Source organism: Alligator mississippiensis, chromosome 11, assembly GCF_030867095.1.
Source record: "Alligator mississippiensis isolate rAllMis1 chromosome 11, rAllMis1, whole genome shotgun sequence".
NCBI lineage: Eukaryota > Metazoa > Chordata > Crocodylia > Alligatoridae > Alligator > Alligator mississippiensis.
Window position 1 is genome coordinate 7,824,320 of NC_081834.1, and position 13,716 is coordinate 7,838,035.

General features: G+C 42.9%; 1 protein-coding gene across 6 annotated transcripts in view; it reads right to left on the reverse strand.

Moving 5' to 3' along the window:
* MEF2A (myocyte enhancer factor 2A) overlaps positions 1-13,716 on the reverse strand; it is a 162,937-nt gene that overhangs the window by 23,720 nt on the left and 125,501 nt on the right. For all 6 annotated transcript variants that reach the window (XM_014606045.3, XM_019477690.2, XM_059714563.1 and 3 more), the window contains one exon: positions 13,625-13,684. In XM_014606045.3, the coding sequence (XP_014461531.1) occupies positions 13,625-13,684 (60 nt within the window). The remainder of the gene's footprint in view (positions 1-13,624; positions 13,685-13,716) is intronic.

Here is a 13,716-nt window from a genome sequence, read left to right on the forward strand (position 1 = left end):
CGGCTGACTGGTAGGGCTGTGTGAAGTGTTGGTAGCTAATCTGATTCAGAGGAGACTTGGTCTGATTCGGAGACGGAACTTCTGAATCGGAATTGAATCAGAAGACCAAGTAAAAGCCCCGAATCAATTATAAGCATCCAAATTGATTTGGAAAAAGATTCGGAAAAGATTCAGCAATTCGGCCATAGACTAAACAGGCAGCTGACAGCTGCCTCCAGCTGGTAAGTCAGGTGTGGTTGGGGAAGGGCAGAAGGGAGGGAGGGACTGGGGCTAGGACGAGTTGCCCAGCTGGGGCAGGGGCACAAGATGCAGGCGCAGCAGCACTGGGAGTGGGGGCTCTGCTCTGCTCCCGCCCCAGAGCGAACCACACCTGCATTGCACCACACCCCCCATGCCAGCTGGGCAAGTGGCAGCAGGGCATAGCCCCCACAGCTTCCCCTGCCGGGCCAGAGGCAGGCACAGCCGGAAGAGCCATGGGAGAAGCCCCCCATGGCTGCCCTGGCCAGCCCCATCCCCCGCCTGGCCCAGCCTCTCAGGACTTAAAGCCCAGCACTCACTGACTGCAGGACTGGCGATAAGAGCCCCCCCGCACAACACAGGGCAGTGGGAGGGAGCAGGGATTGCCCCCACTCCCCTTGCCTGGCACCCGTGCAGCAGCTGTTGCATCACGTGGGTGCAGCGCAGCTCAGCAGGGCACCACGCGCTGTCTGGGAGCTGGGGCGGCTCCACGTGTCAGCCAGAGCCCGGCAGCACTCAGGCCCAGAGGCCCCGGCTTCCAGACAGCATGCAGTGCCCTGCCGAGTCTTGCTGCACCCGTGCCATGGGGCAGCTGCCAAACGGGTACCAAGGTGGGGGGCATTCCTGCTGCCCCCCACTGCCCCATGCTGTGTGTGTGGGGGGGGGGCTCTGCCATAAGTGCCCAGAGGTCCCGATCACCACTCCTGCAGCCAGTGTAGGGCTTTTTTTTTTTTTTTTTTAAATACAGTGCTGGGACTAGACTGAAGTAGGGGGAATGGGGCTGGGCAGAGCAGCTATGGGGGCTTCTCCCACAGATCCCCCCACCAGGAGAGAGGCAGGCACAGCCGGAGGAGCTGCCCAGCTGTGCTTGCCTCTCCCCGGCCAATCTGAATCATTGAATCTCTCTGAATCTTCTGAGGCTGCTTCAGCTGAACAGATTCAGGACTGTGATCCGAATCAAATCGCTGTCCTCCGAATCGGCTGAATCAGAATCCTAATCAAATACTTCCCTATCCGCACAGGCCTACTGACTGGCTTCCTGCTCATGAAAAAGTAAATGGCCATGCTGACATTAGATGAAAGATGCTACAAGGGGAGAAGAGGAGGGAAGCAGGGAAAGAGGACCCAAGGATGGGAGGACAGAATTATTTTGTGTGTTTACCCACATATTAGGAATGCACTGTTAATCACATTTCCGGTACTAAGGTATTGTAAGAGGAGTTTACCACCAGAGTGAATGGAAAAAAGCATGTTTGCAGAGCAGGACATGAACATAATTAGCATTTAACATTTACACTACATAAGTGCCTGAGGTCCTAGCCAAACTTGTAGTAGGAAGAAGTGAGGACACAGGGCCTTCTCTAAAGCTCTTAACACCCCAAGGCCTCAGTTCTACAAACAGCTTCAAAGAGGTGGCTGCTTGCACCTGCACAGATCCCCACTCGCTTAGATATGTCTCTGATCTGGCCTTGGGGCAGAGGTGGGCAAAATAGCCCATGGGCCGGATCTTGCCCACCAACTGACTGAATCTGGCTCACAGGAGGGCACCTGCCAATTGACTTTATCTGACCCGCAGCTACGCCCGTGATACTCCGCATGGGGCCATGTCTCACCCGCTCCCACCTGGAGCAGTCCATGCTGTGCTCCTGCCCGCGCCTACTCACGGCCCTGGCCCTGGCCCCGGCCCCAGCCACTGTGTCCAACTTCCCAGCAGGGCTGCTCCTGGTGTGGCTGCCCTGGCATTGCTCAGTCGTTCCCCCCGCCTACAACAGCTGCTGCTCCTCCTCCTCCTGCGCTGCTCTGGGCAGCAGGTAGGATGGGAAAGCAGTGGTGGGTGGTACGGGTGGAAACTGCTGCCAAGCAGCTTCTGCCTCCACTCTTGGGACTCCAGCTCCAGTTCCCAGCCATTGCCTGGTGGGATGAAAAGCCACCTGCAGGCAGCGGAGTGGGTGGAAGACGGCCCCACTGGGAAGTTGTGTGTACCGGCTGGGACCAGGACAGGTGAGAGTGGGAAAAGTGAGGGATGTCCTGGGAGGGGCTCATCCCCATGTGGAGGGTTGTGGGGGCAACCACTGGGGGGTGGGGGGGAACAGACCACACCTGCATCACACTGCCCAGGTGAGCTGTGCTGCATGCACCTGATGCCCCCCCCCCCCCACCCCCCAGGTCCTGGAACTTAACGTGTGGGCAGTCCCCCCACATGCCCCTTCATACCCCCCACACCCCCAGCATACACCCTTCCTACCTCCCCCCCGCAATATACAAACGCAAGACTTTCTGAGCTATTTTGAAAGTGCCTCTATATACACTATGAAAAAAACCCCACGTCAGGACAAAAAATGTATTCTTTAAATTAAGTTAAAATATGTTGTAATAGATATTTGATTTTTAATATACGATTTGTTAAAATGATGTCTTCTGAAAGATTTTATGGGTGCAGCTCTTGACAGCTCACCAAAACTCGTTAAGTGGCCTTCCAAAATAATTGTCAACCCCTGCCTTGGGGGGTCTATCTATACAAACTAGCTTGCAGGACCTGGGTCTGAATATGTCGCATTACAAAGGGTGGAGCAGCTAAATCACCAAATGTACATTTATATGAATATAAACACAAAATTAAGATGTGCCCCCCCCCCAACACACACCCACAGCTTTGTGTCAACAAAACCCACTTGCCCCTTCAAACCATCCTCAGTTGACTGATTTTGTTCTGCCAAAACAAAGTATCTTATAAACACTGGAAAAAGGACAGAACGTTTCGTAAGCAAAACCGGCTCAAGTGAGGTGTGACCAGGACTGATTTCACGTATGCTACCAGATTGTGGTCACAGTTGGGATAACCATGCGGGGAGGCTGAATCACAAGTATAAAGTGGCTTCCTCAGGCAGAAGCCCAATGCAATCGTGCAGCACAGGGTTGCGTGCTACTCAGGGCAGAGGTCAGTCAGCAGCTGCAGATGAGCCCAAGGGTTGCTTTGCATGTCGCCTCGTGGTCAAAAAGCACAGTTTGCACAGTTCTCAGCACCACACCTCCATAATCTGCTTTTGGGTTGTGTTTGCATGAGACCATTACAATTTACATTATGGGTAACGCAAGATTACATTAGAGTAAAATCATATGGGTTTCAAAGGAGATTCATTTTTAGGCTTTGCCTAAAGAAACACTGTGAACACAGTGCTATTTGGATGCGACTGTATCCTTTTAAAAGGTATAAGGAGCTTTAAACTCTATCTTTGGGCCTGAGACTATTTTACTTGGACAATTCTATTAGCACGTTCGAGGAACTTATTGTTTGATCGTAGCTTTTATTTCTGTCTAATAATTAGTAGTGTTTTATCAGCCATTAATGCTTTCAATGTAATATTTTATGTGAACCACTTGAACCTGTTTTGAGAGAGCACTATGATCATTGTAAATATTGGGCTTTTGCATTCTTCACCCTTCTCCTTTCAGCGTACAATATTTTAGGCTATTTTATTAGGCCATTTCCGGCACTCTGTTTTCAAGTACTATGGTAGCCCATGTGTTAAATCTGGACTGTTTCTTTCTTCCACACCCAACAGAGTCATTTCCTGCAGCTCTTATTACCAGGCTCTGCAAGTTCTTCAAAGAACATTTCATGCTCTTACGGGTACTGTCAAAAACAAACCACTGCCTTCGCTGTGAAGTATCTCACGCAGAAGTAGGGCAGATGGATTCAAAAGCACTTTGCCTGCCAGAAGGCTGGGATATTTTATATGCAGAACATAAAAAGAAGTTTAGAAAAACAATTTGTTAAAGCACAGGGAAAGTGCAACGGAATATCGTAATGTGTAATACCATGTGTATCGATCTGTCTGCAGCAAAAAAACAGTCCCTTGGAAAATGTTTCATGTATTTGTTATACATAGCAAGTAGAAATTGCTAAGGCAACATTATCTATTGTTTGAAGATCCTATATTGGAGTTGCACAAAAAAGGTTTTAGAATATTCATTTCTAATTTCCAGTTTAGATTATAATATACCTTTTTGGCTGTCAAGAATCCAAAGAGCTGCTCTGTTAGATATAGTATAATGTAACCCAAGAAAATCAAATTACAAGTAAAGAGTGAAAGGGCAGCTAAAGGCACAGTATTTCTTGGTATAAGGTCAGGAGCCAGAAACAGATAATGATTACACGATGACGTAACTGTCTGGCAGTTTGCCAGACTGAACCCTTAGTAGTCCTGTATCTTCCATGTATTAAATGATATAATATCGAATCCATTGCTTCTACCTGACCTACAACTTCCTTTCAAATTCAAATACATTTTCATTTTAAAAAGGTTGGTGAAGTTGATATTGAAAACAGAGCGAGTAGTTTACTTCCACAGGGCTGCTTTAATTAAACACGTATTTATCTTAGGACATGCTACCACAAAGCAGTTCCAAAAATACACTGCACACATACACATGCACCGATGTAGACTTCATCACAGCACTGTCACGTTATCAGAGTCACAATAAGGGCCTACTGCAAAATACGAGTAATTTTAAGCACAAACTTGAAAATTATACATTTTAATGAGCTTTTCTGATATGGCAAAACAAACCGACTAGGATCACCAGGTTATATTAACCTGCATCGCTCACCAGGACATCTGTTTTAATTCTGGAGTACCTTCTGTACTAAAAGGACATGCTCAAAACACCTATTCAACAGCTGTGTATGCTAAAGCCTTCAGAAACTTAATACCGTCTAATTTCATTTACTATCCTAAGGTCCAGGATGCAGTCAATTATCTCAGACTCGTATTTCACTATATAAATCATATCAAATAAAACAATGAACACATATGGCTAGAAAGTACTTTACGTTCTTATTATTACTCCAAGCATAAATTATACTCATTGATGTCAAATCTTTTATTGTAGTTTAGCTTTGGAGAAACTGAATGGCTGTACAAGATTTGGAGAAATAATCACCGGCAATGAGCTAAGCAATCAAGATTAAACAAAACAATCAAGGATGCATTTTATTCCTCAAAACCATATCGCATCACAATCTGAAAAGAACAATCAAAGCGAATCAGAAAAATCACGTTAAGTCAACTGACTAAACAAACATTTTTTTTCCAGTATTATTACACAAGCCAAAATTATTCTATGCAAACACCTCCTCTTCCCCCAAACAAAGAACGCCAAGTATCAACATTAACCATATAAGTATTAAAATCAGTACTGAGACTATCATATGATCAATGAGTCTCTATAAAATATGATACTGTTCCAGTAAGATGCTGAGAGTAATTAAAACTCACCACAGCCACCACCAACACTCATTCTCTACAAAAAAAAAACAAACCCTCCAGCGGGGGCAGAATGAAGCAGTAATCAAAGACACAAATTTCAGCTCTCCACAAAAGGGAAATATCCAAGTTTAGATTTCAATGTTTTTTTTAAAAAGCGTAGGGTTTTTTTCCTCTATTCACAGAAGGCTAGCTCTTGACTTTCCATGTGCTTCCTTCATTTTAAATTAAATACCACCACCAGATTTACATAAGAACCCTATTAAACACAGGGCACATGTCCTATCAACACTTTTGAATAGGAAATGTGGATTTAGCTGCCTTTTTCTTTTCACTTTTCCAATGAGACTGGGTGACAGTTTGCTGTTTTCAGATCCTCTGAATAAGCCTGCAGTTTTCTAGACATCATCACAAGCTCCAGATTTGGGTCACCAACTCACTGCAAGTAGTTTGAATTAATTTGCAGTTACTAAGCTCAATGTTTTGCTTATAAACTTATCCATTCACAGAACTTTTAAATGGGACAGTAGAAAATGTGTGCGTTCTGAACTGAGGTTAGGAAAGAGCTATTAAATTGTCTAAAATATGCTCAACAACAGTCTCTTCAATTAAGACCAGCAGCAACAATGCTCTACTGTTTATTTTCCAAATGCAAGACTCAGAACACAGAGACTGGACCTTTTGAATTTACAAATCCACCAGCCTTTATGGCACCTTCTAATGCAGCATGAATGAAGTTGTCTATCTGGCATTTCCAGTGACAGATAACAAACCATGTTTTTGCCTTTCTGTGCCCAAAATCTCCCTTGCACACAAATACACCGACTCCTCCCCGCAGAGATACTAGCGAACAAAAAATGACGACATCTATAGGTTTACCAACAGCAACGGTCATGAATGGACTTGTTAAAAATATTTTATTACAATACATACTGCTTTATAGGGCTGCGCAAAGCTTTAGTTCCCGACTCAATTCAGCGGAGATTCGGGCCGATTCGGTGGCCAAATCTCCGGATCGAATCAGAGAACCCTTTAATCTCTCCTAATCGAATTGTAACTCTCCAAACTGATCTGGCGATTTGGATATAGACACAGATTAAATATTTTTTCTACATAGCTCTAGGTAGCAGATAGGTCGTGAGTGCTGGGATGCTGGGGAGCATGGAGTGTCCCACGGAAGTGTGGGGGGCTCCCCAGCACGCTTGGCAGCAGACCCAGAAGTGGACCAGAAACATTTGGTCCACTTCCAGGTCCACTGGAGAGCACACTGGGGAACCCCCCACGGTCCCCTGGCTTGGCAACTGGTGCCTCCTGGGCCTGGGGGGGCACCCGGGGTCCCCCTATGGCTGATTCCCAAGCCAGGGATTGTCAGGGGGCTGCCCTGCGTGCTCTCCAGCAGATCTGGAAGTGGACCGGAAGCATTTCCGGTCCACTTCTGGGTTCGCTGCCGGGCACGTGGCCTCCCTGCCCACCCCGCACTCCTGTTGGATGCTCCATCCACCCCAGCATCGCAGCGTTCATGAGCCGTGCTGGTACATCGAGGCATGTAGAAAAAACATTTAAAGCTGTGTCTATGGCCAAATCACTGATTCTCTGAATTGGCATCAAATCTTCAGATTTGGATTCGGCCAAATCAAACATAGGAACAGTAATCTGAATCAACAATTCAAATCACTGTCCCCAGTTCGGGCTGAATCCAGATCCAAATTGAATAGGGCCCACTTCGCACACCCCTCCTGCATTCTATCCAACTTCATACGTTCTAGTTTATCTAGCACCCAAGATCCTTCCAGGAATGCACCAAACATCACTAACATCCATCACATGTTCTTTCATCATTTTCACAAGAGGGAAGTATGTGTATGGAATGTCTTTTAACTTATATTTACTGAAGAAAATAAAAAGCTAAACTAATTAGGTTACAAAAAGCCAAGTCATAATCGGTTAAAGCAGAAGATGGTGAGGCTTTATTTTTATTTTTTAATGTGATCCTCAGTTCCTGAAGAGTTCATGCCATAGTCTTGCAGCAAGAAAATTCACAGATGGTCTCTACCCTTACTGCAGAATTCCACTATCCTTCACTTTCAATTTTAAATGAAGTTTGGAGGAGAAGTTTGATGTACTTATGGTAGTTCATATTACTGAGGACATGTGCTTCAGTGTTTTGTATAGAAGTTTCCTAAGAGCTTAAGACTTTGTGCCCATGTATACATTTTATTACTATTACTGAGTACCAGTTGAGAGGTATTAAGGGTGTAAAGAAACAAAAACCAAATCATCTTCTGCCAGGTTTGGGGTTTCCGAGTTAACTGGAATCTACGAGAAGTGTTAATTGAGGATGTTACTGTATTTTAGAACCTACGGTCAGCAAGAAATCCAGCCTGAACCAAACTTTAAGGGTGCAGGCAGGGGCATGCCTTCAACAAACATGGACTCTTCAAAATGTTTCCTCTGCCCTTTTCTCCATGGGTTTAACCACAGCAAGTTTTCCATCCTTGAGCTCAACTCATCCAACCCATGGGCAATTGTGGACAGTATTGTGGGCATGTATGGTGAAGGAGCGGTAGAGCTCTGTGCCATCTATTGACACTCGGGACCATTTCCTCTGACCAGTGCATGCAGTGGATATGCATGTGGATAGGACCACAGAAGCTTGATCTTTGCTAGACTCCCCAGGGGGCATCTTCGCATCATTACTCATTGCATGTGTCCCTCCAAGGACTTAAGTGAGATGGGCATCTTATGGTCAATGTTCTCAAATGCTGCAGAGAGGCTCAGGAAGATAAGGATGGATATCAAGCGCTATCCGTTGACAGGATGAGGCCAGCCATCAGTACCAATAATTCAGTTTCAGTTCCACGTCTTGGCTTGAATCCAGCTTACACTGGGTCTAGAATGCATTAGCTTCTGTTAGATGAGTTTGTAATTGGCTTTTGGCTAGCTTCTCTATAAGTTACTCAGGAATCGGAGATTTAATGGTGGGCGGTTCTTGGCTATCGATGATGTATCCGGTGTGGGGCTAGTGCGTGTCAAATGAACTGCTACACACTTGAAAGAGGAAGGGCAAATTAATTCTCAAAATGATGTGCTGGCTATTTCAGTCACAAGTGGCACCAGTTGTTCATGACTTTCTCACCAGCCAGGAAGGACATGATTTAAATGCACAAGTTTTGAGTTGCAATTCTCTTAGGGCCTCTAATACTTCTTGCTCAGGGACTGTACTAACTCCTGATAACAGTGGATTGGTTGCTTGTTGATGGGTACAGGTCATTCCCCAATGGGCATGATCTCTCCAGGGAAGTAGGATGATAGTTCTTTGCAGCCCTTGCTGCTTAGTTCTTCTGCACAGTGTAGGCAGTCAGAACTGAAGAAGCACTTACCCCCGAGGAAAACAACATGGGACGGGATTTAGCAGCCTTTAATGGCTCTGGCTCTGCAAAATTTAGTACGATACATCCTGCTATATCAGTCTAAACATTTCTACCATCAGTTCATGAGTTTCTGCTCCTTTATCCATTGCAAGGGTGTCAGAAAGGAAGGTACCATCTGGGGAACATCATGTCAAAGGCCGACGTTAGAGTACAGTAATTTTTCATCAAATCCTCCATAACTCACCCTGTGGGTAGAGTGCTACTGTCCTTTAGCAGGTTCAGGGTCAAATCAGGATCATGGATCTTTCTTGTTGCTTGGGAACTGTAATTGCAACAAGAGGTTGATGTCTCCCCTCAAAACTCAACAAAAGCTCAATTATCTCTTTGAGTGGGTTGTTTTTTTTAAGCAGTTAAAGGAATGCAAATTCATCTAGTACTCTGAATAGAAAACTAGTAAATATGCATTTAAAAATGAGAAATCCTGACTACAGTGAATTCTCTAGCAACCTACCTCCTTTAAAAGTGTAAATCAATAGAAACTACATTCATAAAATTTCACATTAAGAAGGTTAAAAATAAAACAGCTCCATTTCACTTTTTTTTTTTATTAAGGGAAGTACTTTAAATAGCAATTAATGGCTAAAGAGCTTGTTGAGTGAGAAGTAAGCAAGATTTTCAAATGCATTCCAAAATTACAGACTTATCAAACATTTGCTCCATCATTTAAAATGCTTTGCTATAACAAAGATACAGTTTTGGTGTTAAATGGCCACTACAGTATTAAAATACATACAATAAATTGTGATCGGATAAAAACAATACTATTAAAGATACCTTGTCACTAAATTAATTGTAAGTTTTTATTACAGATCACTCTGGTACCAAGAAGTGTCTTTTTGGCTGCTGATCCTAATTCCTCTTCTTAGCTCCAGACGATAATCTCAGTTTCCCCAAGAAAAATTTAGAAACGGTCCTTTCATTCTGGGGCTGCAGAAAACCACAAATGGCCATCTCCAGTGTAAAAGTAAAGTCTTATTTTGTCTAGTTTGATTATGAGGAGTCATTCAACAACACCCTGGTCAATACTATTTGGGCTTCATTACTGTGCATCATTAAAAACAAAAGAATTTTGCTGACCAGCCGCTGTTATGAAGTACTGTACCTGCTCCGATGCATGTGAAAGACCTGAAGAGCTCGTGCATGCAGCACAGAACTCAATGCAAGCGTGGACAGAACGTAGTATTCTTAGACAAGGGAATGGGTGGGGACCAGAGCTACTTAATGCAATGCTGGGCACTCTATACATAATGGGTGGCCAACCCGTCATGCCATAAATGACATGGGCAGCCTCTGTGTGTGGCACACAGCAGATTGGGAAGGGGACAGGTAGCACAGCAACAGATAGGGCAAGGGGCAGAAAGCAGAGCAGCAGATAGAGCAAGGGAAGGTGGTTGGAGTGGCACTCAGGGAGAGTGTGGGGCCAATTTGTAGCATGCTTGCCAAAAGGTGGCTCCCACTGCTATAGATGTACAAGTCAAATGTGAATTGTTCTTCAAAAGGTAGGTGTCTCACTCTTGCCCAAGTCCCGGTTAAGCTGAAACCACCTAATTTTAGCCAATCAAACCTATTCAACAGAATTCTCTACTTCACTTAAATACACACGTACACTGTGCCAACTCTAAAATGACAGGCTTTTGTTAAACAGTAACTGCTAGCCAGTGAGCATGCAAAACACTACTTCACAGAGAGCGGCAAGGTCTGAGAAAGGCCTTGAAGATTTAGCTATATCTTACCTATCTTTCTCACTATAAAGTTAATCAAATGACCTCAAAAAAATCTTGCCTCTTGAATTTTCCCTTGACCACCATGTCTATACCACCATAACACTTTTTATAACACTGACCATTGAAAACTTTTCACTGCACCACTGAAAGCCACATCTGCCATCTCACCACTATGCGTCTGCCAAATTAGATTTCTTCCATTCTTTTCTGGTAAAACATATTTGCTGAGACTAAAATTTTTTTCTTGGATGTCGCTAAATTTTTGGATGGAAAGTAAAATTTTGGTAAAATCAGAAGCGTCTGTAAAATGAGAACATTCATTCAGTCCTATCCATAAATACTAGGTCCCTTCCGACCCTAACATCTATGAATCTATGTTTTATCAACCACCAGTTTTACAAAATGGTTGTAAAATTCCTCAGCCCAAACATTAAACCCACTCAGTATTCTATACTACATCAACTAACTAGTGATATTTTTATTGGTCTGTTAATAAGCTATTTTCCATAAAATTTAATTTTACATGCCTAGAGCTGTACCCTGAAATGGACAGGTTACTTACTAAGGCACACCACATCACTTCCAATGAAGTTCTACAAAATGCGAGGGGAAACTGTGAAATAAATGTATAGCCATTCTATGTTTAGCCCTTGGGTGAATTGAGACCTTAAATATACAGGCACAAGGATTAACCTTACAAGTTACCAGATAAACAAGCGACCATACATAAATGTAACCCATCACAGCCTTTTGCAACCACCTAAGAAATAGAGCTTTTGGAAATACTGCAACTAAAACTTCTTCAGAAAAACATATCAATTATCAATAACCACTGGAAAAGACTTTGAATTAACAGATATTATCGCCTTGTCATATTTCATCCTTAATTATATCTACCCAAACTTTAAGTGACACGTTAGCAAGTAAAGTGAATCTGCTTATACACTAGTAATTTGACGTTTGCGTTTGGGGCTGCAACTGAGAACTGTGGGACAGGGAAGGTTAATTCACACCTGCCACTCCATTTCAAAAGCATATAAGCAAGTCATATCATCCTGGCAGAGTTTGTGCACTAGTGGCTCAGTGAAATGGCATCTTCTGAATGTTTCTGAAGTTCTGCTGGAGATGCATCTTGCAAATCCCCTATAACCACACGAGTTGTACTGTTGCAACTGATATCTGGATGAAAATGGGTAATGGAAGAAGGTAATATTCTGAAAACCAAAGGATGAAGACCACCTAATTTGTTTCCACACATCAGCTCTTAAAATATTTATTTGATGATCAAGCAGAAAAATATTTTGTTGCTAATAATGTTCATGAAGTTGCTGTACCAATATGCAGCACTGCAATACATTATTATTGCTTTTCCTTAAAAGTAATTTTTAATGCACACAAATAGCATTGACAATACTCTAGAAGCAGTGCCCAACTATCAGACAGGAACCTTGGTTTTCAATAACTATGCTTTTTAGTTTACTGGAAGAATGAGGCTTCAGAACCTGAGGCTCCAAAATAAAGGGTCTCATTTGGGAAAAAAAAGGCACTGAATTACATTCAAATAACTTGTTTATTGGGAGATAATTTTCTTAATGAGCTAATCACTGAACAACTTGAAACTGACATCTGGGATCAGCCATGTCTGAGAAAGGCCCTGCTCCTTATTTTCTATCTAAAAGAACTCTATTAAAAGCTCTTGAGTTTCCATTTCTGTAACAGAAGCCACCTAATAATACTTGTGCATCTGCTGCATATTGCCTAATTTGTAGCTATCAAGAGAAGAATTAATACTGCACTTTTGAACTCAATCAACTTTGATTTTTATCACTGTGTTTTCCCCAATTGTCAGATTAATATTTGGTCATTAGTTACCTAGGCAAGTTGTATACAATGGTTCCCTCTGACAGATAATTCCTTACTATACCCATATTTAAGAACCAAACACGCATACTCTCAAATTGGTCCTCAGCCACCCTATCATCTTGAGGTGAAGGGATGTGGAGCGAGGGGGAGAATACATATAAGGGGGCTGGGTACTTGATGCTTATGTTGCTTTTTTGTAATGTGGTAGAATGCAATACAGATGTCTCCACACTTGCTGCATAATCTGAAGTCTGCTTACATCACACTGAGTTATTTAAATGAAGGAATTCTGCAAGTTCTGGCATTTATGGACAACACGCAGTCAGCATATACAAAACTGGTGAACCTGATATTCTGAAGGACAGTCTCAATTGTTCTTTAACAACTTCCTCAGAAGCAGAAATCCTCAGTCATCCAAGATAAACACAGTATTCCAAACTTTCGTTCTCTCACTTGGAAAAAAATCAACAGAAGGAGATGACTACAACACCCTGAACAGTGAGATAAAATTGCCAGTATTGGCCTTGGTACCAATTATGAGAAGGACATTGTCACACATGTGAAAGCATGTTGGGTACACCTGCAATTTCATTTTCTTTAGCACAACAGATTAACAAATGTACTGTAGTGCATTTTACTAAAGCAAGAAACCCATTATTATACAAGTCCTTATAATAGTATTTGCTATTAAAATACTAATTTGGGGCACATTGCTTCTATGGAGCTACCTAGGAGCTTCTGCCAAAGAAAAATGTAGGACGTCAATGCAGGTTTTTAAATCTATTTTCTTGAGAAAGGGACATGAGAAACGTTTTCCAAAAGCAGCAAACACTACTGAATCCAAAGGCCATAAAAAGTGAAAATACTGGTAATTATTTGTTACTGGGGAAAAGGATGTTAAACATAGCCTTTACTGTACAACATTTTTGCAAAATGTACTAATTTAAAAGAAAGTTTGTGGGGGGAGGAGGGGGTTTAAACACATAGAGAATACAAATCAGTTCATTGGCTTATCTTTGCTTTTATATAACCACACTTTTGACTTAAGTGACTGCACACAAATGTTCAACACAACTTGAAATAAACATGGTACTGTACTTACCAACTGGACTAGTACCAGCTCCGTTTGGCACCGAGAGATCAGTAGTCCCCAGCATGCCACCTAATAACATTAACAGAGAAGACAAATTCAGA